Source organism: Ambystoma mexicanum, chromosome 4p (genome assembly GCF_040938575.1).
Source record: "Ambystoma mexicanum isolate Mex_15411 chromosome 4p, UKY_AmexF1_1, whole genome shotgun sequence".
NCBI classification, from domain to species: Eukaryota; Metazoa; Chordata; class Amphibia; order Caudata; family Ambystomatidae; genus Ambystoma; species Ambystoma mexicanum.
This window is the reverse complement of record NC_090927.1, coordinates 1,073,828,059-1,073,852,308: the sequence shown is the minus strand read 5'-3', so window position 1 is coordinate 1,073,852,308 and position 24,250 is coordinate 1,073,828,059. Positions and strand designations below refer to the sequence as shown.

The 24,250-nt window shown below is 43.8% G+C and overlaps 1 protein-coding gene across 3 annotated transcripts in view; it reads right to left on the bottom strand.

The window, feature by feature from the left end:
- The window catches only part of AK9 (adenylate kinase 9), a 1,784,103-nt gene that overhangs the window by 1,222,853 nt on the left and 537,000 nt on the right, over positions 1–24,250 (bottom strand). For all 3 annotated transcript variants that reach the window (XM_069606660.1, XM_069606662.1, XM_069606661.1), the window contains exon 15: positions 14,410–14,502. In XM_069606660.1, the coding sequence (XP_069462761.1) occupies positions 14,410–14,502 (93 nt within the window). The remainder of the gene's footprint in view (positions 1–14,409; positions 14,503–24,250) is intronic.

Genomic DNA, 24,250 nt, shown 5'->3' with positions numbered 1-24,250 from the left:
CAGTCACAGGGTCCCCGGCTGAAACATCCATAACTGGACGACCATAAGGCTTCACAGTCTGTTCTGACTTGATGGTCGTGCAGTTATGTAATGCCTCCGTCCCCAAGTACCGCTCGAGCAGAATGTAAAACACTGCCCTAGCAATCTTTGAGGCCACAGGTAGGAGTGTTGTCGTCAGCCTGGTATTTGAGAACGCCGGAAGGGCCCCTGAGTGCTGTAAGGCAAAGGATTACGATCAAGGAAACACTCTAAAAGGCAATTGGCAGTTGGCAGAGAGAGTAAACAGGATGCAGTGACACCAGTTTACCTAATAGAGGTGGAGCGTAGGTAAAAAACCTATGCAGGGGAATTCACGGCAGGCTGGGATGATGTAGTTGGCACTCCTGAAAGTACCTGGTGGAACAAGACAGGACCCGTGGCAAAGCGTGAAGCAATCCGAGAGTTGCAAAAACAGAAGGGCAATCCAAGAGCAAGTCCAGTATACAAAAGGTGTCAGATGTCCGGGAAATCAGAGAGCACGCCAGAGTCCAAGGGTAATCCAAGAGCAGTTCCAAGAGAGTTCCAAGGTCGAAGCAAACAAGAAGCAAATGTAACGCGAGACAGTCCTCCGTAGAAGCAGCTGTGAAGCAAAGAGTCTTGTTTGCCGGCTTCTTTTGAAGTGGCGAGCGGTATCACGTGACTGCTCGCGCACGTTGCGTGGAGCGCAACGTGGCCAATGATTGGGGCTGCCGGTACTTCCTGGTGTCCTGCCGTCGCCGGCTGTGCAGGAGGCGCCATGGCAACCGCCAACGCGGAAAAGGGCGAAAAGAGGCGGATCCGCCCAACATGGTATTCCGCCTGCCGTGTTTCCCCCGCTGGTGTAAATGGGAAATACGACAGCGAGAAGCGCCTGATGAGGGAGACAGGTGTGAGGAGGGAAGTGAGAGATGGGTTGTGTGAGAGGGCGTGACACCGTGGCTGCAAGGATCAAGTCCAAGACCCTCTGCATCGTCCATAAGGCTTTCTGGGGCCTGGGACCGCTCTAATTACAACTTTCTCTTCCAAAACATTTTCATTCTCTAGCTCTCTGCTCACCCACCTCCAACTCTCAGAGGGTCAGACGCTTCTCCAAATAGAGGGTTGGGGGCAGAACTATCTCCTTGGCTGGGGCCTCCCTCTGGAACAGCCTCCCTGCCTCTCTCAAACTTGAGAAGAACCACTTCCGGTTCTGGAAGCAACTCAAGACCTTCCTTTTTGCATCCACTTTCTCTCTTTCTCTCCCCCTGCTGATGCACTTGACTACTCCGCACACTGGTCACCTAGTCACACTCTGAACTCAGGCCCAGGCTCCTGCATGTCCAGTTGCTCTCACACTGCCTCCGGGCTCCCCAGCACTTAAGGGTCTCTATCTGCAACCCTACAGTCCCTTCTCTCTGTACTTATGAGCCACCCGCTGGCTGCACTTGTGGGTTAACTGAACTTCCTCCTTCCCCTCCCACTGGCACTTCTGCCCTACCCTCTTCCCCGCACTTGCGTGATCTGAATGACACAAGGCCTAGTAAAATCGTTATTTGGTCCTCACTTTGTTTCCCCATCCTTGTCTTGTCACGCCCAGAAACACTCGTCTACAGTCGTAGAAAACAGAACATAAAAGTAAATATCTTATGGAAGATCAATCTAAAAAAACAGAATTAAAAAAACTATAAAGAGAGTTATCAAGTCTAATTAAGGGTCCACGGATTAATAGGTCTGGACAGATAATAAATATGTTAGTACAGAGTACCATAGGCTAACAAACATCTGAATAGTGCTTCCGAATTTAATATGTAGCAATTTAAATTGTAATCTTCAGCCCTTTTGGGACAAAAATATCCAAACAATCTATCCAGAATAGTTCATATTGTGATCAATCTTTTACTAAATCTCCTCCTCTCTGGAGACTCTGAACCACTTCTAAGACCATCAACCTAATCTGTGAGATATTATGTCCTTTTACAATAAAGTGACGGGCTACAGGAGATGTCAGAGTATGACCTAATATTGGATTTATGTTCTACCAATCTTTCTCTGGCATTCCTTGTTGCTTGACCCACATAGATTAGAGTGCACAGACATTTTAAGAATCTGTGTACCCGTACTCAAATTTGATAAATCTCATGATTGAGTATTTTCACATTGTTTATCAGAATAACTTTTTGTATTTCTTTGGTTATTTATTGTCATTCTGACATTAAATAATCCTTAGATTGCGAGCCGATAATTATAGAAGTTATTTGTGTATAGCAATACCAGTTTGGTTTTAATTCCCGATTTTTGCAATTTCTTTCATACACACTATACTCATTTATAGATACTTTTTTCCTAATGAACACAAATGTGCATGTTCCTGCACTGCATATTTATATAAGAACACGTTTTTCGCATCCATTTATCCTTTAAATGTATATGCAGATGTCCATATATATAATTTCTTTCTCTTTTCCCACTATTTTTGTGGTGATCTATTGTTACTTTCGATTAATATGGCCACGCCATCATAGATTAACATTGCTTGATGCTATGTCGTCATTGTACGCATTATGTGATATCATTACATAATTTCGGCCACCTTGGTTATATATGATTTACATAATGACTTGTTTGTTTGTCATTTTGGGAACCGGCTGTGCATACTGAAGGTATTTCTATACCCAGTTTATTTTGTTGTTTATTTGAATATTCGTATCACACCCTTTTATCCATTGGGTCTCTATGTATATTATTTTTTTCATTTCGTCTGTAGGCATTTTGTGTGCTGATTCAGAGTATCCTTTTTCAACATCTCACCAACACTGAAAGTATTTTTACTTCTCTTTTTTGTGGATATGTTAGATACCTTTTGATATTTCCCATATTACATTGATTCTAATTTTCAGATACTTTGAACATTTATGGAATTACCCAAGTTGATTAACTTCTGTGATTATCATGATGAGATATTAACAAGATGTTTTATGTTATTTAACAGATTTGGGCCATTTAGGTGTTTTGTATAAATAACTATTATCTCAATATATATTTGGATTGTTTTCTCATCAATTTTTTATTTATACCATTGACAAAAAATTATTCTGCTCCTGATGAAGGCAATGCTTTCCCAAAACACGTTGAGTATATATGTGAATACACTAGAACGCTGATTTGAATTACTCTGGAATTTGGATGACTAACTTTGAAGATTTTTACTTACACGTTTTGGATTTATTGTTATTTAAAAATGTATGCATTATTGGTGTGGAACACATGTGGTTTTAGTAATTTCCTTACACAGTCTGGTTCTCTACCCCTTATTACAAGTCATTCATTTTTCACGCTCCAGGAAACATGGTTACTCTCTCCCATTGTTATAGGCGGATATATGTTATACCACACTTTTGCCTCAAAGGGTAAGTTTGGAAGGCCCTTTGGGGGTCTCTTAATTGGGATTGAGAAATCAATAACCTACAGACAAATTGGTGCATTTAATGAAGAATATGCCATGGCCGTTGAAGTCACGCTACTAGTGCAGGGGGTATGGGAAAAAATCCTGTTAGTAAATGTCTATAACCCCCCTGGTGTCTGCCACAGAGAACTTATTCAAGAATTGTTGCATGACTTAATGGCTCGCTGGAAGAGAGAGTCTGAGGGTAATTTCATAATCTTTGGAGGTGACTTGAATTGCCACATTAAAGGGGGTAGTGGTACTACTTCAAATGAGCTTTTGCAACCATTCACTCATATGGCACATAGTGTTACCGACCCTGAGGGAGACTGTTGGTCAAGTTTCTTTGGAGGTTGGAATCTTGAAATAATCAATGGATGTACGCGCAATGACTGCCCGGGTAATTACACCTGGAGGGCAGGAAGAGTGCAGAGTACTCTTGATTATATATTCACTAGTGGTGAGGTGGCATTGATGGGATCAAGTCACTGTGTGATAATGGCATATGCTGACGATTTAGTAATTTTTGACCACACATTCAGTGGATTGCTTCGATCGGCAGAACAGCTATGGGTGTATGTCAAATTAAATGAATTAACTATTAATCAAAACAAGACCGAAATATTATTGTATACACACGGAAAGATTGCCCATCCTCGTTTGAATATAAAATCTATTGAGATTCAATATACCCATTCATATAAATATCTAGGTGTGGAATTCGACAAGGGTAATTATGAAGTGTGTAAGCAGGTCCGGAAAACCAAGGCTGCACAGTTTACGGCCATGACCTGTCAATTTACGCGCACCCAGAGTGGATTTTCCATCTGGGGGGCGCGTCAGTTGTACATTCAGTGTCTAGTCCCAATGATAACCTATGGTCTTGAGTCATTGACTTGATTGGCTACAGATCATAGTGGGGAAGTTCTGGAGGAAACTTTTAGGCCTCCCTCAGAGCATACCCATGGCAATTCTAAGGCTGGAATTGGGGATCTTATCCTTGAAATCTGTGGTGTTAAATAAGAGGGCTGAATTATTGATCAAAATTTGTAATACCCCTTCCAACCACTTATTGATTTGTATTGAGGAAGACATCTGCAGTAATAAGCAAACTAAATTTGCAGCAGATATGGCTTCATTGTTTAAAGCAATAGACTGATCTCCGAAATGGGGCGAAGATTATGAACATTTGAAACACCAATTAGGCCACCATGTGAATGTTTGGGACTGGCAAAATAATTTTGCCCATTTAGAGAATCTGAAAAACTATGATTTTGTCACATATACGTTATATACCTTTAGAAAGGCACAGAAATGTTTGAATGTATGCCCGTCTGGTAACCTAAGGCGATTTATACTACTCATGCGTATCAACCATCTACCACTGCTTGCATCTACAGGTCCTGAATGCTCAATACCTAAAAATGAACGCTTCTGTAGAATTTGTACTAAGCAGGCTGAATCAGAAACCGCCAGACATATATTTACGACATGCACAGCGATGGTCCCTGTTTTCATTAAACATTATGAGAGATATGTTCACAATTTGGATTATATTGGGGACGATGGGTTCTGGCATTCATGCTTAAATACCCTCAATGCCAGTCTTCACCTGTCCCTATATAGAGTGCGGCTGTGTGCCGATCACCTCCTTAATAATAAGGTACCATCAAATTGATTAACCTTTACCTGAATATGAATGAAATATTGAATAGCATGTAATATAAACTGTGTTTTGAGATTTCAAACCCTGTCACAAATTCTCGGTTGGATTGGAAATGTTATTTATATACACATGAACTCATTACTATTGTGATTTCTAGTACATGTAATATATTTTTTTATTTATTTTTTTTATTTTTTTATTTACTTGATTTTAACCAAAAAGAATTGATTTTTACAAGGTATAAAAAAGGAGATCAGCGTTTTTTCTGGGATCTGTTGATGCAGTTTCGCCGGTTTCAATCTTGGCTAAATTCGTTGTTTGGATCAGAGTTCTGTAGCTTGTTTTAAGGCAGCTTCGAGAATCTTGACTGCCACTATCACCCATTTTGTTTTTTCCCCGGCGATCAATCTACACCACCAATATTTTTTGATTATGTTTGAATGAATTTATTAATGTGATTCTGATTCATGTCTAAAGTTTTTGTTTTAAAAAACTGTATCACATTAATAATAAATACATAAGGTATCTACTATTACGATTGAATTATACTACATTTTGACTGATGTTTCCAGTCCTAAGTTGTGCATCGGACAGGGGTAGCTCTGATCTGGGATTCCATTTCTGTGGATGAACTCCTACTCAGTACAGAAGGTCATTGGAAGATGACCCCAAATGGGAGCATGCAACTTGTGAGAAATGAATGAATGACATATGGTTTGATTTGATTAGTAAAGAGCAATTCTTGGGTACTGGTTAAACTGAAATGAGCTAGCAAATGGTCAACCACAAGTAGCTGGTTTGACATTCACAGAGACCGATTGTCAACAGAGTGAACAAAAAAGCCCTTGGATTTTATTCGAAATAGACAGACCGAATTAAAGAACCTCCAAAAGAAAAACCTGCATGCTAAAGACCCATATAATCCAAAATGGAAAGAGCACTCCAGTGACATGGGAATCATTAAAGGAACTCCACATCATGTTTGCACAGTTAGTCCTGGTGGTCAGTAACTCCAAATCCACAAATGTATTATCCTGGCACTCCCAACGAATGACGCCCTTTAAGGAGTAGCCTATAGGATAAGATGGTGTTACTAGGTTTGTAGGAGGAAGACAAAAATGTTTGGAGCAAAGATACCACAGAAAGAACAATTGCTGAAATCCACTTTAAATGAAAGAGGGATACAGAGAGAGAATGAACCATACCAGAGTCGACAACAGTTCCGTAGAACCCAAAAAAGATTCTCCCAAGCAAGTTTGTTTCCGGTCAAGAGAGCATTGTAAGGGGCGGGAGGGGGAGTATCCTGTAGCAGTCGTCAGTGATTCGAAAGGGAGCAGCAGACGAGTGAAAGTGGGCATGTGCTCTGAATTCATGGCTGTATGGGAACAAGTGTAGTAATTTACTACACTTATAGGAGCACATTCCTAATGGTCTGTGTTAGGGAGAATTCTCATTTATGGTTCATTTCCCTTACCTAGTGAGTCCCTCAGCAGCTTGGCTGGATTTCTGGGATTTATTTTTTCCATCTGGTAAGAGTGTGAGCCTTTTTCCCACTCTTACAGTGTATTTTTGTGTGTGTTGTGCTTTTTGTGCTCATGGGCTATGGATTGTCAACAACTCCATAGGCATCATCTTTTTACTTATGTGTCACACAGCACCTTCAGTGCAGTGACCCAGGGTTGTCTTTGAGACTTCCCCCCTGACTCCATTTTCTGGGGCTGACTACTGTCCCCCAGAAACAGGTAAAGTTGCCATTAACTTTACATAGTCAATTTAAATTACAGACCCAGCACACCCCATTTTACATGGAGTACTGGAAAGGGTTAAGTCCTATCCCTTTTTGTCTGTGTCTCTTGGAGCCTTGTTTCGCTCCCTTAACTAAGACTTGGCTGGTGGCAGTGGTATCTACCCTAAATTTCCTACCGCGATTATACTTTATAAACGTGGTATTGTTCCAGGCTATTATATTAGCCTCAAACATAAACCCACTTGACTAAATACATTTTATTTTAGCTCTGGTCGGGTTTATTCGCCATTTTTTTTGTTAACGTCTTTCTCGCATTTTGCTTTTCGCACCAAACCAGGTTTGGTCTCTTTGTTCTCCGTCCCTTGGCAGGCTTCTGCACAGAAGCCCTCCTTTTGGCGTCTGGGTGTCTAAGTGGGCTGAATGTGAGGGAGGGGTTTAGGCACCCCCTGCACAGGGTCTCCTTAGAGACCCAAGTCGCACTCTATGTCGATTGGCTAAGGTGGTTGTCCGGGACGGACAACCCCCCTGCTGGGTGATTGACAGCCAGGCTGTGTGAATGGGGGATTTTGGCATAAAAGGCAGGACTCTTGGGCTGGAAGTCAGAGTCGCCACGGGAACTTCAAGAACCGAAGAGAAGCGTAGAAGAAGACGGCTGCTGCAACTCCTGGATCCCGGTGAAGCCCTGCTGCAGTCCTGAGCTATCTACCCTTCAACGACAGAGAAGATCCAGTCCGGAGTCTGCTTCCCTTGAGCTTGGTGGGATGAACCAGCTCACCTTCAACAGCCAGACAATCCTCTTCTGGGTCGAAATCACTGCACAGTGCTGTAGTGGTCCGGACAGCCATCAGAAGAGCCCTCTCCTGTTTTAAAGGAGCACACCTTTTATTCACTGTTGCTTTGCTGCTGCTGGCTTCATCCCTGGGTAGCGCTGATCGCTCCAGACGTCGTCCTTCTTATCCCCATGACTGAAGCTCCAGGCATGGGTGTAGGACATGGGGGGGAGGGGGAACAAATCCCCCCACAATTGTAAGTGGGCGGGATGTAATGTCATTTATCCCCCCAGAATATGTTTGGTGTGTTGTGCAGGGATCTGTTTTTGAAGTGGGGGGAGGGGCTTACATAGTAAGCAGCCCTCTCCCCTGACCCCCAAAGCATGGGGGCAATACCCTGGTGGCAGATGGGTGATCATCTGCCCCCCAGGAAAGGGGGCAAACAAAAAATAAATATATATTTTTTTTAAAGTAGTTTTGGGTGGGGGTGGGGCCACAAGCCACCAGGGATTTTTGCAAGGGGGTGGCCCTCTCCCCCCACCCTAAGTGTATCGGGGCACTTTCTTTAGCCCTCCCTGGGGGCAGATTTCTGCCCCTAGGAAGGGGTACATGAGATGCCCCCCATCCATTTGGTGTGGGGGAGAGAGGCCACTGTAAATATTGGCAGATCCACCCCCCAAGATTGGGGCAGTTCGTTTTGACCCCCCCTGGGGGCAGATGGCCACACACATGTGCCCATCTGCCCCTAGAGAAGGGGAAAAAAATATTATAACTTGTTTTGGGTGGGGGACCCAGTGGGGTCCACTAGACCACCAGGATTTTTTTGTGTTTGAAAGGGGGCCCTCTCCCCCAACCTAAGTGGAAGGGGGGCACCTTATGTAGCCCTCCCTGGGGGCAGATTTCTGCCCCTAGGAAGTGGTACATGAAATGCCCCCCATCCATTTGGGGTGGGGGGGGAGAGGCCACTGCAAATTTGGCAGAGCAACCCCCCCAAGCCTGGGGCAGTATGTGTCACCCCCCCCCTGGGGGCAGATGGCCACACACATGTGCCCATCTGCCCCTAGGGAAGGGGCAAAACAAAAAATATATTATTACTTGTTTTGGTGGGGATGGGGGGACCGGGTGGACCCACTACACCACCAGGATTTTTTGTGTTTGAAAGGGGGGTGGCCCTCTCCCCCCACCCAGAGTGGATGGGGGCACCTTATGTAGCCCTCCCTGGGGGCAGATTTCTGCCCCTAGGAAGGGGTACATGAGACGCCCCCCATCCATTTGGAGGGGGGGGAGAGGCCACTGCAAATATTGGCAGATCTAACCCCCAAGCCTGGGGCAGTACGTTGTTTTGCCCCTTTCCATAGGAAAGGGGCAAAACAAAAATAAAACAAATTATAACTTGTTTTGGGTGGGTGTGGGGGGCCACTGAACCACCATGGATGTTGTTAGTGGAAAGGGGTGGCCCTCTCCCCCCCACCCCAAATGGATGGGAGGCATCTCATGTAGCCCTCCCTGGGGGCAGATTGCTAGATTGGGGTTATCAGTGGGTTAGCCTTTTCCCTTTGCGCCCAGGTAGGTGCACCCACACATGTGAGGTACCGTTTTCATTGGGACACCTGTGCTAACGTAGGATGGGAGGACATGTGTTGTTGGCGGCGTGTTTTGGTGGGTGTCCAGAGTGAAATGTCTGAACATTGTGTTTTTTTCCACCAAATTTCAGAGACAGTTCCTTCATGCATTTCCGAAAAGAGGACACTCGTGGGAATCCACAGAGGTCTGACTTGTGCGAATCGCCCCAGTATTTATTACCCACAATCCCCAGCAAAGTCCGAAAAGTTATGACCGCCTACATTTGGGAAAAAAAGGGGCCAAATTTGGCCAACATATCTTATGTAACAAAAAAGTTACAAGGGATTGAATGGCGACATACCGAAATCACCAAAAAAGGGCTTGGCAGAAATACCCATGGCAGTTAAGGGGTTAAGATGGTAAAGCCCCAGAAGAGATATCATTTGTAAGGTAACTCAGTGAGTTAATGCTCCAAATGCAGATTGTGCACTGGAATATGTAACATCTGTGTTGAGCACCTGGCTTAATCTTCCGGTGGGATAATATGCGGAGTGAATGCATTCAGTTTCCGATGCAACACAGCATTTTCCAGGTCAATTGATTCAGAAAAAGTGGTGGAAAACACTGCTACTGTTGCTTTTTCTAATTGGCCGGATTTTCGTGCATTTTCTGGGTGGAGTTCGGGAGATGAGTGGACACACCAGGACCCCCTGTATTTCCCGCTCCACCAGACAAATGCGGCCTTACTGCCAGCACGGATTCTCATGCTGGAAATAAGGAAAGGGATTCCTCTGGGATCTCCTTGGAAATTAAACCGGGTAAAAGCGGGCAGAGTCCAGAGGAAGCCATTGTCAATTCCACCAGCAATCGCTAATTGCGCGAGTTATTTACACTCTTCCAGGGTGGAAAAGCAATGTGATATCACCTGCCTTTTACGCTAAAATCTTCCATTTTGTGGTGGAAAAGTAAAAACTTGCGCCAATGGAAGTGGTCCATTCCATGCATCCCTGTAGTTTACTTTGCGCCTTGATGCTTGTGGGTTTTGCGTGATGCTACACATGTAATAAATAAATAAATACATTTAACATGACCCCAGATAAATGGCAATTCGTGATCAGAATGAGTGAGCATGGCATGTCGCTGGTAAGAGGGTGTCCTGTGCTTCTTGAGTGCGTTGGCAAATGCCCTTAATTGCCATCTCACATTAAACAGATGCTTAAACCCATCAGTGTGGATTGCGCAATAATAAGTCGACAGAGGTATTTCAAATGGCCAATTTAGCTCTTTGGGTGACATTGTCAAAGTGGGAGAATGTTGCCCAGAATGTGCCACTTTCTCTGCGGAGTGAATTGTGCCCACCCCGAGGAAGAAGTGTGAAAAACTCCTTCTGTGTGTGTCTTACCCACAGGGCGACAGATGCCGACTCAGACATGGGTAAGTCTCAGGTGGCAAGCCTGTACCCTAGTTGATGTGGCAAAGGATTCCAGACTTCTGAGGCTGATAACATTAGTAGCATTGAGTTACATGCCATCTGACAGGTATGTGTGATGAAGTTGCAAAGCAGAGCTGTTAGTAGGCTAAAGCAGGAGGCAATGTCTGCCCACCCTCAAAGAGTACGTACAACCAAAAGTAATAGGCCCCTCTCCCCATCATGGCTGTAAGGGCCAGGCTCCAAACCAGGGCAAGAATGCCCTCCAATCATCCATGTCCACGAGTAGGGTACCCCTCGTGCTCCAGGAACCCTGTTGAGCAACCTCTGTGCTTTCCAGGTGATACTAACATTATTTAAAGCCAGAAGTCTAAAAGGTAATCGCTTAATTGCAGCTGGAAATTAGCTCCTGGCGTGATCCCAATGTCTTAACCAAGTGTGACATCATCCCCTTCATTTATAAGTAATATGTGTGTTCTTGCGTTTCTTCATCCACTGAATTACTGTTAGAAACAAAGGCAAGAGTTGTGTCTCTTGTGTAGGCATTAGGAAGGCAGTTGCCAGCCTCTGTCATAATATGCCAATGTTCTTCCAATATTGGCTAGCTGTTGCCCTCTTATGGCCGGGTAGAACCATTATGGCAGTGCCTGGCAAATGCCTTTCCCCGGCAGACAGTAAAGCGGAAATAAGAGGCCAATTCAAGACACGGAACAAACAGCAGTTAAGACAGACTGCAGCTGCCATTGCTGTGTTAGGGAGAATATGTAGAGTGTTCAAGCAAGGAGGTATGTATTCATCAAGCAAGGAGTGAGACAAGGGAGAGGCAAAGAAAGGCCAGAGGGGCTCTTTGAATAGTGTAACAGGGCAGAGGACCCATGCTCTGCCGTCCTAGTAACATATGAGAGAATCAAATAGATCAGGCTTTGCAGCAAATGTTAAACGAGAAAGAAACAGAGTCCAGCTCTGCATTCAAAATAACAAAGGCAAAGAAAGGCTAGGCTCTAAAGCCAGCATGAGATGGAATAAGAGGGACCAGACTTATCGTGAGAGGATGGCCTGGGTCCACATACACCCCACCTACTAGGCATCCCCAGGGTCCGACGCATCCAGCTGCGGACCTGGGGAGTGCTTATAAGGGGGTGGGCTTGCGATCGCTCATCCTCCTTGTTTGCTGTACCCCCCAAACCCCAGAGGACAGTCAAAGCAGCAACATCACACACCTGGTCCCTCTACTCCAATAATGGGGCTTACTCAGAGGTACAAGCAAGATTTCCTCTTTCTTTGAAACCCCCCATCCTTCCATTCCAAGAGGCACAGACGTCTCCATCCCCTACGCAAAAAAGTAGCAACTTGCAGTTGGCAGAAAAGGCTGCAACTCCTTTATTTGGCAGGAATCCACTTACAGGTGATCTGCCTCTTAGCGAGCTGGCGTCCTAGCTGTGGTCCACTGCAAGTAATTGTTATTTCCTCTCTCTTGCCATGAGCTCATAGTCAGATGACAAATCCAGAAATGCAACATATAAAGACATGTTTTTTGCTGCTGCATCCTTTAATTTTCTTTTGTTTTCTTTTCTTCTTTTTATACAGTGATATTTGTAATTTAATACATACTGCTATTTTAATTTTAATGTTGTGAAAAGTCGAGTTATTTTACTAAAACACAATAAATAAATTAAAAAAGCAAAGTCCCCAAGGTGTCCCCTGTCCCCCCCAGATTTTATGTGCTTCCTACGCCTCTGGCTCCAGGAACCGTGAGTCGGCAGGAACTACCAGGAAAAACAGCCATGGCACCAGCTTTTCTTCATACGAATAAGGTACTGTGTCCATTTGGTCGTTCTCTCCATCCGACCTTGAGGAATTGGGGTGAACCCTTTTCCTTCACAATGGCTTGTCCTTTTCTTCCTTCCCTCTTATAACTTTTGATTCCTTTTGACAATATCCAAGTACTCCTGGCATCTTTACTCATGAACAATTCTACTGTGTGATCCTCAACAACAGAGCCCTAATCCATTTTGACACTGGCGCAGGCCTATTGACTTATCTACCTCTTAGAAAGTGTTCTCTGATTCTCTTGCCTTGACAAAAGTATTGCCTGTGATTTTATCCACTATTCCCTTGTTTTTATTCTAAGTGCTAAGTGTGTTTTACTACGGGGGTATTTCTTCTGCGGGTACGCTTTATTTTCGTAAGACCGAACTGTTATTACTGTCAAAAAGTGATTGAGTATTAACCCCAGTAACATCTTTGTTTCGAAACACTGGTCTGTCAAATCCTAATTTACTTACCTTGAATTAACCTGAACAAGTGGAATTGGTTGTGTGTAGTATATTTTAGAGTGTGGTTTTATTTAATAGAAGTGAAGTGTTTTGTGAAGAGATGGTTTAAAAAAAAATGTACTTTTTTTTTTAACCAGAAACCTTGAGTCAGTGTGTGAGTCACAGTGATTGTAGTCCTTTGTGTAATCTCTACTACTGCTCATTTGCTCATGAGATAAGTCTGGCTGCTCAGCCATCGCTACCACTTGACTGTGGAGTACAGGCTTGTACCAAAGGTGAAATTGTACTATCACTTGTAGTCTTAATTGTGTGTAGTGTTCCCTAAGGGCACTGCATATGATTCTGGCTAACAGTCTGCATAGAGAAGAACTGCAGTGCGGACTTGCCACTGAAGTCGCATCCACAAGGCCCACTGAGATGCTGGCACAAGAGTGATGGGAAATAGTGTTGGCTAAGGAGCTCCCATGATTTGCCATAGGCAGGTCTGAACAAGGCAGGGTGGTGCCCTGATTAAAAGACCTGGACAAGCAGGCCTTTATCCAGGAAGGCTGTTTAAAACTCTACCACTTTCAATTCTCATGGGAGATGTGGTTCTATAGAGTAATACATATGATCTGGAGCTGGAACCTGCAAGAGGCTGGTTGAATGTCCCCAAGCTCATAGGATATTTCTTTCTCCTACCGTGGTGCAAAAGCTACACTTTGACAGAAAAGGCTATATGGCTGTTCAAGACCACACCAGACAAGTTAGACCCTATATACCCCCCACCAAAGACTGGACCAAACGGGCTGTACAAAGCATTAGCTACCATAGACACAAGACTCAACCCTTTGCTGCACAAACATTTACTTATTTTTTAGTATTTACAAAGCTCAGCATACCTCGCCAGGGTGGTTTCTTGGCACTGACGGATCGAAAATGGCAAGAATGCTTCAAATGCTTTCAGTGTTCATACAAGACCACTCTTGGGAGCAGACCTAATCAGGTCAGTCTCTCCAAATAATCCTCATAAAACATGAAACCTCAACAACTCCTACCATTTACACAAAGACAACACCAGGACAGGAAGGACAACATATACTGCTGAAAACATCCTCCTTAAGCACTGAGAAAAGATCCTTCCAAACTAGCACCACCCACTGAATACAAAAACAAAACCAAGGACAGTAAGAACACATCCATCCTAACAAACACAGCAAGACAGTAACTCTCCATTTTCAACCGCCTGCAGTCTGAAACCCTACTGCATCACTCCATCCAACTAACTTTGGATATTGGACTCCTTAACAGCCACTCCAACTAAATCTCCTAACCACCCCCAACTAACATTCCCCTTTCAATCTCTTACCAACTTTACCGTACACACACCAACCTCACTGTCAAACAGCGGAAAGGAACAAAGTAATCCCCTAAAAGCCAGCATCCGGCAACTACCAAAAGATAAACATGAACAGACACAAAATGCTACCCCAACCCCAATTTAAACAGGCTATATTTACAAGGTGTTATTTTTGTGTACCTTTAGCTTCTTCTTCTTGGGATTTTTCATCTTCCACCCCTGGATGTACCTCAGCCTCCTCCAGCTCTTTAGCAGCAGCTGCCCGGGCATCTTCTGAAGACATAAAATGTAATTATACTTTTTAAACTACCATCAATCACTTTAAAAACAAAAAGGAGCAATACTTACTTGTAAATCCTAGTTCTCCTTCATGGACATCTTTATTTATTTCACAAAAACTGAATATGCCTGCCAGTTTTTGGGATGTTGCACAACTTTACAATAAAGTGAACATTTTTCATTTTTAACAATAAAACAAAAGTTGTATTTTCTTATGTTTTATGCCTACTACTTATTTGCGAATTTAACCTCCAAAAAGCATAGCAGTAGTGTTTTAGAACATTTCCTAAACTATGAAGGGAAGATAAAAAGACAAACAAGGAAACAGATAGGCATGTGTGACCATGTCAAAAATAAAACCTTGTCATGAGGAGATGGGAATCCCCTTCAGCCGGGTGTGGGAGGCCATCCCGAACTAGTCCTACCGTTGAGGTGGACGGTGGTAGCAGCCCAAATTCTTGTGCCCCCATTGTGCCAGTAGGTGACTTTGCAGACCCCCAACTCAAGCCATGCTTGTGTACCAAAATGCTTGATAGTATTTCTCTTGTGTTTGCATACCAGAAGCTGTTCAAGATAACCAGCAAAGCAGACACAAAACATCTGAAGGACCATACAGGCAAAAACAACCTACCAGAGAACTGAAACCCTCTAAAGCTCACGGAATACTACCCCACTAAGAGGAGCTAGCGCCATGCAGCCCGAGGAGTGAGTGGAAGCACTAGAGAAAGCTGTGAGCTGGCGCAGCAGTCAGAGAGACAGCGTGGTACAGGCAGGAAGCATTCACAGAGACCTGCACATAAAATATGATTCCCCAAGACCACCAGCCTCTTCCTCTGTGAGCATTGCACTTTGGTTCAGGGAAACCGGGACAGTGGGTGGGGCCCAGACCCCTTTTCAAAGATTTTCCATGCAAATACTGGGGGAAGGGTCAAGAGTGGATAGGGAAAAGTGACCAATCCCTAAGGAGAAAGGTACTTATGAGAGGACCAGGAAGCAGGAAGTGTGTGTTTTTTGGGTGAGGTCAGAGGTGGAGGACGACCAAAGGAGACCAGCAGGAGGGACAAAGGAAGGAGATTGTTGGAGCACGTGAGCTATCGGTTTATGAGTGAATGTGGCTATGCCGTTTCAGTGTGTGTGTTTGTGTGGAGTGTGTGTGGAAGACGGTAGAATAAGAAATGCATGTTAATTGACTGATACTGGGTGAAAGAAGGGTGTTTGTGTAGTTAAGAGGGATGAGTGTAGTTGTGGGTGGAGGAGTGTAGTAGTGGGTGTTGGAGTCGGCAGAGCAGTGTTGTCAACAGAGAAGAGGGGTAGCAGATTGAAGGAGCGTAGTAATAAAAAAAGGGAGCAGTGGTGATGGAGAAGAGGTTATATCAAAGCGTGGAGGCGAGGGGTCGGTGTGAAACAGCTGATGGAAGATTGATTGGGTGGAGTAAGTCGGAGGAGTGGTAGTAAGAGTAAAACAAAAGGAGCAGTGGCAAAGTGGGAGCAATCATTGCAGAGTGAGCAGTGTTGACAGTGCGGACAGAAAGCAGCAAGGAGAAGTGGATCTGTTACGGAACGCAAATCCGCCTCTAACTTTCTCAGGCAATTGCGCTGAGAATATAGGGCCTTGCTGGATTCCGCCCAGAAGGAAGGAGGATATATCCCACCACCCCCGACAAGCAGGGGGAAGTGGTGGCAAAGTGGGAGCTGTCTTTGCAGTCCATGCGGGCCTGCAAAGGTAATTGCAGCCGGTCATCACAGCAAGGACTTGCTATGCTCTGAACAGTGGAAGCTGGAGAGCTTCATAACTGATTCCAGACGTGAGCTGACCAGTAGCAGGACTGATATTTGAAGCCAGCCAGTAGGGTGCACACATTGCAGACACGCTTCTTTCAGGGCTACAAGAACTCGACCAAAAGCAGTGGAGCCTCTTTGGTTGTATGTTACTGTGTCCATGATAAGGAGTATCATTGTCGCAAGCCGCCATTGGATCTGACAAGAGGCCCAAGTGCACGAGATTTGAGCTATTGTAATAAATATGCAAGTCCAGCGTGGTATGTAGGAACACACTTATCAGCTGCGAGAATAGCACTATAAAATGGGAGGGTGGCTCTTTCTGATATCTGTGAAATTAAAAGCTTAATAAAACAAATCCATAAATCCTGGGGCACAGCTAAGTGTAATCAAACTTAGCGGTAGAACGAAGCACAGTAAATAGGTGCCAAAAGCTTGCTTCTTCTTTAAACGTGTGCACGCATTTTGTTTGCGGCAGAGGCTGCTGAAGCTGGTTCATTAGTACAGCGCGTGTGATCCCAGGCCAGTGTTAAGAGAAGTACACAGAAGTTATTTTTTTTCAAGGTCAACTGATTAGAGCTCACAGGGTCTGCCAGCGAAAGAGGAATATATGAATGTATGGCCATTTTATAATTCAAAATCATTTATGATGCGATTTTCTGGTCAAGCCGGCAAGAAACACAGCAGTTCCATGCGGACCATTTTCCCTGGGAAGAGGGTTAGACTATTCCCAATATGCAACAGTAATGCAGCAGTATGTCCGTGAGGGTGGATTGTGACATCACAAATCTGTAATTGAGGGCAGTGTGGTAAGGTTCAGGGACCCAATGATCAAAAGCAATGTATGTATTCCTATATGTGTCCAAAATGCGAGGTTCAATCATTTTTGTGTGGGGAGATTGTTTCTATGTCGCATGATCGTAAATGCTAATTATTTTGCTTTCTATAAAAGTTTTCATTTTGAAGTTGGTTCTTTGACAGCACGTTTTCATGCAGTTCTGTTCTGCGTTCTGTTTGAATTTGCTGTCCCAGCTCCGTCTGGGGCCCTGAATAAAATTGTGTTACTTCTTGCACTGGCGTACAGTCCTTTTTTACCACTTTTAAAATGTGTGGGTGAGTTCTACGAGGTGACCCTTGACACATCTTTGGAGGCCGCAATGAGATATTTTTGCTGTTCGACCGAGGAGTGAAAATTCCAGCCGCGCTCCCAGTGGAGTGCGGGACAGCATCCACTGGCCAGTACAAAGTGCTTGAGCCAAGAGAGGTCCGTTGACGTCACTTCACAAAAGTCTGCCTGGTCGGTGCTGCCTTCACTCCGACCGAAAGTGCAGGCCTTTAAAGGGAGACTTTGAGGCCAAAACTAGTGGAGAATCTCCTAAAAGGATATGTGAGTGTACCTGTGCATGAAAGCGTTTGGGGCAGGAGGGACTGGTGTGGTGCATTGGATGCACCCTTGTTAGTGGTGTGGAGGGCGATTGGCTGTGCTAGTAATAGATATTAGGTACGCCACACCAATAGGGAGCAGGTAGACAGTGGCACATCTGTGTTAGAGCAGAGGGTTGCATAGTAAGTGGAGGAACTTGTTAGACCAGAGTTGCGCGTAGTGCAGGCATTTGTGTCATTTCTTTTCTTCTGTGGAAGAGTTTATTTGGGTGTATGCACGAACATGTTTGTCAGTAGCAGCAGTTTGTTTTTCAGTGTTGCGAAAAGTGATCGTAGTGTTCGTTTTATGTGGCTGTGGAAGGGACGGAAGAGCAAGAGCCAAATTAACGTGTAAATAGCACAAAGCCATGTAGCGCAAGTTGCCGATATAGTTGAGTAAGGAACGGAGTAACAGCTTCTTCTAACACACTAATAAAGGGCTTAGTTGTTAAGGTGGTGGGCCTGTGAAGAAGGCACTATACTAATACAATCTAACAAGGCAGGCCTGTGGAGAAAGCCAGAATGGACGAAAATAGGGCGGTTGAACAAGGTAGTAAGTTTAAAGTGAGTGGATAGTTTGAAGAAAGAATGACATTTGTAAAGGTTTTTAAAGGGAAGGAAGAAGGTAGGGAGAGAAGAATATTTTAATAAGAAAGAAATAAGGCGGTGGCAATGACATCCTACTGGATGGATGCTCCGTTTAATCACATGTGTAGGAAGTTGCCCCAATACCACGATAAAATATCAAAATTACCTGTTTGAGTGGATGCACCACACAGAGGGTAAGTGTTATTAAGAATGGCCCGGAAAGGGAAAGTTCGATAAAGGTGTTTTAGAAAGTATGTACTCGATCTAGCAGCTACAAATAAAGGAGCAAAACTTCAAAAGAGACCGCATATTCTGGGGCTTTGGAAATTGTACGAAGAGAAAGAAAAAGGAACAGAGAAAGGGAAAAAGGAGGAGGAGCAGGGAAGTGCCCTACCACCACCACCCTATATGATATGCTCGTTATTAAAACCAGCTGCATGGTATACAAATCCTAAACAAGCGTCTCAAGACAAGGAAGGAACACATAAAAAGACGAGAACAGCACAAACATTATCAGCCAGGACAAGAAAGGGAGAGAGGAAATATTTAAAAGACATAAAAAAGTGCGGGCAACAACAACTTGATCGTGTGTTCAAGGAGGCAGAAAAAGCTATGGAAAGGGAAATAGAAGAGAAAGGGAAGGAACAAGAGAAAGGAGCCAATGAACCGGGGTGGTCAGCAGGACGCATAAAGTTCAAAATAGACAAGTGGGGACGGGACATGGACCATAGTGGAACTGACACAGCTGACGAAGGGCACACCATATCAGATTGGGAAGACAGCGCTATCAGCAATCAGGGGAATGATGAAACAGACGCCCACCCTTTGACAGGTAGGCGATGGAAAGGAGAAGGGATGAGAGAGAAGAGGAAGAAAGGGAAGAATCACTGAGTGACTGGGGAATCAGGCTTTGCTGCAGGAAAACAAGAATAGCGGTAACAGAGCACAAGGTGGCAATAAACACAGAGCGTGCACACAAATGCCACTTTTACAGAAAGCAAGGGGTGAGATTTATTATATACCATGACAGACAATGGACAGGGATAATCTAGTTCACAGTTTACCTTTGTTGATGGCAGGGGTGAGCAAGTGGATTTATGTTTTTGAAAAAGAGACAGCGGGAGTCCTATTGGCCATACGAGATATAAAACGTTTGTTGGCAATATTGGTTGGAGGAGAGAAGTAACACAATATAGCAACAGGCCAGATACTCTGGGGTAAAATTAAGCTCCAACATACACGATGGAGCACCCTTTAACAATTATCGAGCACATGTTGGGAAGGCTCTGAGGGAGCTGTATCGAGACATGTCAGATATGGGTTCTATATTGGCTTGCAAAATGAAGCCTGATGAGGACCCTGCAGAATACATACGATCCATACAGGAAATGTGGATGCAGGAAAATACACAGTCTTGGACAATATCCTCGCCAGGGGGCTCCCCGCAGATGTGCAGGTCTCCTTAGAAAAGATAGTGGGAATTGAGGCAAAGGGGTGGCCTGAGATACAGGCAACTATCGTTCACTTTTGCAAGAAAAAACAGGAGGATAATGAGACAATGGATAATGCTACCAAGGCAGAAAACAAATTGGATCAGAAACAACACATGGAGTGAGTGGTACTCACAGGGCCAGTTGTTGTTCCACGAGCACATCAAAGGTGGCTCCCAGAGGCTACCATCATGCCACCAGGAGGGTAAACACACGTGCCACCCAACCAACAGTGGGGGACGGTACAGATGCAAAAGCAACCCACATTCATAAACATGCAGCAGCCCAGAGTTACGCAGGCAAGCGGAGGAGGTGCATACATGGGACAGTGTCAGACGGGGAGAGGATACTACACACATGGAAGCGGAATGGGATACAGGAGAATGACTCCACGTTTCAGAGTACAGTGCTACCCAAGTGCACATTTTGGGCATGTCATATGAAAATGCCCATAAGTCACACATGGAGGGCAACAACAGCAGACATACATGCAGCAGACTCCACAGTAAGTACAGGTAATACTGCAGCATAAGCAGTTGCAGATACAGCCCTCACAGACACAGGGCTTTACTACCCACATATAAGTGCAGGTACAAAATGGGGAAATGATGGGAACTCAAGGTACAGTGAGCGTAGCAGGGACCAGGGCAGACACAGATACCTGAAGTGATAACAATACTGGGGCAGAACACCATACCCCAATACACACTGGAGTGACAATGGTGGGCGGTAACCGAATTGCGCCATTTGCGAATACTTTTTCCCAATAGGGATGCCCATGGGGAGGTGTGAGCGTGACCTGTTCTAGCAGTAACTGAAGACCACGAGGACGACCCGGAAAAAGCAGTTCAGATAGGTGTCAGGATTGTCTGGGTTAGTAACAGGATGAGTAACAGGATTAACATTGTGCCTTCAGAGTAGGGATGTAACGGTATTACGGTATACCGTTAAAGTTACCGTGAACCAATTCATTGAACAATAATAACCGTCACATTGTTTATACCGGTATACCGTTCATACCGTTAAGTGTGCTTTTCAATCTGATTTGGAAAGGCTGCAGTAAGCAAGTGCTGCGCAGTCTTGGTCTTGCACTGTTGGATGTGCCGTCTGCCAAGTAGTTTCAGTTTGAGCAGTTTTTAATGACATTCCATAAACCACATGTCCCTGACACAAAATCAATATGTTAGCAATAGGAAGAATAAATACAATGCTAAGAAGGAAAAGGTTTTTTTTTTAAAGCGCTCACACAGCCCGCGGGCATCGAGGCCCTGTTAAAGACATAGTTTTTGTTTATTTAGTTGCATAATTGTTTTTGTCTTAGTTGCGTATTTATAACGCGCTTAAACACCCAGAGGTTTCTAAGCGCGGACCCAGGGATAGAACCTGTGTTGCTTCGTGTCGTCTTGCTTTCAAGGCACGCATGTTGCTGCTGAGCTATCCTCCCGGGACTTTGGGTTGGCGGCTTTGGGGTTTATATATTTATAATGGATAATGTTTTCTAAACATATGACAATGGGGGATTTCTCTGGTTCGATCATTGAATTTACATATAATAAGTGCCACTGCGAAATTTACTCATCTCTGTGGGTATTCCCTGCAGCCATACCAAAGGGTAACATGTCCACGATTACTGAACACCTTTTGGCCCGGAAGTAAACTAAAGGCTGTAACGTAAAGAGAGAGTGCGTGTGCATGTGTGTGTGTGTATGCGCATAAGCGTATACGACCATCAGACTCCATTGATCTGTGGAATGCAGGTTATCAAGATGGCAACATGTTCATCTTCACCAGTAGCCAGTGGGGGAGATAAAAGCCTAAATGACCACTTAAGAAAAGCTATTCAGTTTGCTTTTCCAGTCCCCCCCCCCTCCTCCTCTTCACACGTGTGTTTGTGTTTGGTGGAAGCAAGGGGTGGCATTTCAGTGAAAAGTATGTTGAAAAGCCCAATTCTGGCCCTGGGTGCCTGCTTTTGTTTGTGATGATAAATCTGACAATTTATGACCTTTTAGAAAACATTTGTTAACATTAGTTAACTCCACCTGCTATACCGCGATAACCATGATATACCGTCATTTGGCAAGAAGGTTATTGTACCGTCATAAAACTAATACCGTGACACCCCTACTTCAGAGCTGGCTGGGTTAGTTGTGCTTTCAGAGCTGGCTGGGTTAGTAACAGGAAGAGTTTGTACATAGAATTAACATTGTGCTTGCCCAAGTCAAGATGGAGAGAAAGAAACTTAATCTGATTGGTTAAAGGAACAATGATATGTTTGGTTTGCCTGATTGGTGGAAAGGACAATGGGTTTGATTCTTGGGAGGTGAGCAAGATTCTAAACTGCCTTTCATCCATAGAAATTCAGTGGCTGGTTGTACATTAGTTAAGCTCTTTAAGTAAGGCCCTTTCAGAGTTCAGAAAATCTTCCAAAGAAGTAAGAATATCGTTTGCTGATCCTGTATGAACAAGAAGACATCAGGTGGGATCGTTTTTTTTTAAAGATTTTCACAGTGAACTTTCATTTTCTTTTATATGAAAACTTAAAGAGTTAACAGGTTTCAAAATTATTTGAAAAAAGAGACATTTACAGTTAAGTTACTATAAGGAAACAAGCTTGAAGATTGTGCGTTGAAGTTTAAAGTTTATTAACTGCGTGTAATGTACTTCAAGACTGTTTAATGTGTGCGCGAGTTCGCGTGTCGTCGTTTACGTGTTTTTGGAAGCGCGCGGGTATTCAGAGCGATAGAGCGCGTGCCCAAATGAACTGCGCGAGTGAATTTTAGCGCAAGTCCATTTTAATTAAGCGCGAGTTGTTTTTAACGCGTGAACTATTTTATGTGAATTACGTTTCGTTTCTCCGCGTGTGTTCGGTAGCGATAGAGCGCAAGTCCATTTTAACTAGCGCGTGTTATTTTTATCGCGTCTACGTATTTTTTCACACGTGCGTGTTTCGTTTAGAATCGCGTGTGTATTTTAAATGCGAGGACAATTCTTCACATCTTCTGAATTCACGTGTTTAACGCACACGCGTATCAAGAAAGAAACTATACGTTTTTATGTGTAAATAAGGAAACAATTCACACGCAGAAGCAAAGCAGCATTCCAGAAAGTTAAAGAGTATCTATTTAATGTAATTTATGCAAATGGAATTCAATACTTCAGAGAAAGACTGCATTTTATAAAAGCATTGAAAACTACATAGATTGAAAAGAACTTTAAAGCAAGAAGAATATCTAAGTCTGTAAGGTGTTTGCAAGGGCCATCACTTTAGGATTCTAAAGAGACTTGAGTGGCTTGAACTATATGCACTAAACAAGATATTATTTACAAGATATTCCACACAGATTATTAGCCTCTAAGTCTTTTACTGAGGTTTAAGAGGTAAAGAGTTTAGAGTTTGTTTAGAATAATTTTGGAAAAGAAGTTTATATTATCATATAAGTAACCAGGTGTATTTGTTTACTACAGATACCAGAGCCTACCAGAAGGTTGCAGGGCTGCAGTGTCTCCGTTGTTATTTTCTCCAAATTCCCATTTCCCTTTCTTGGGGTTTTCAGCTCAGCTTATACTTTAGGGTTGAGAGGTGAACTCCTGGTGAGGGTCTGTGGGGCCAGCATCAGCTCCTGTGGAATTCAGTCAAGCCAGACCCTGACAGGATGAAAGGCCCACGATAATTTTTTCCACCTGAGCTGTTATGGATCCCACAGAAGCACTAGCAAGTTCCATAAGGGACATGTTTTCAGAGTTAAGGGAGGAAATGAGGGCTGTGCGAAAAGAAAACCAGGAATTACAAGTCAAGTTTGAAGAGTTAAACTCTAAGGTTACCCGTAAGGGTGAGGAAATTTCTTTGGAGTCAAGAGATTCAGAGAATCCTAGTAGAGAATTACCAGTGTTAATTAGAGAGGATTTGGGTGAACGAACGAGTTCTCAGGGAAGAAGTAGGGGAAGTTTGAATATACCTATGGGTCCAGTCCCCTTAGCACCTCCAGAATGTTTTGGGGGAGATGCCAAGAAATGCCAGATTTTCCTTACACAGTGTGAACTTCATTTCCTTTGTAGACCTGAAGCTTTTAATACAGATGCTACTAAAATAGCTTTTATGCTGTCTTACCTTACTGGTGAGGCGGCAACTTGGTCAGTAATATTAGTTGGTCAAGAGAATCCTATACTAAAGAACTTGTTAGCCTTCAAGTTAGAATTTAAAAAGATGTTTGACAGACGCCAATTATCTCAAGAAGTTGATGGAGAACTATTAGAGTTAAAACAGGGAACCAAAGATTTAGTGTCTTACATCACACAGTTCAGATCTTTAGTATTAGAGAGCAATTGGCCAGAAGAGAAGCAATCCTCTTTCTTCTATAGAGGCTTGAAGGAGGAGTTGAAAGATGCCTTATCTACAATTGTTAATAGACCCACTTCATGTGAAGATTTAATTAATCTAGTCATACAAATTGACTATAGATTAG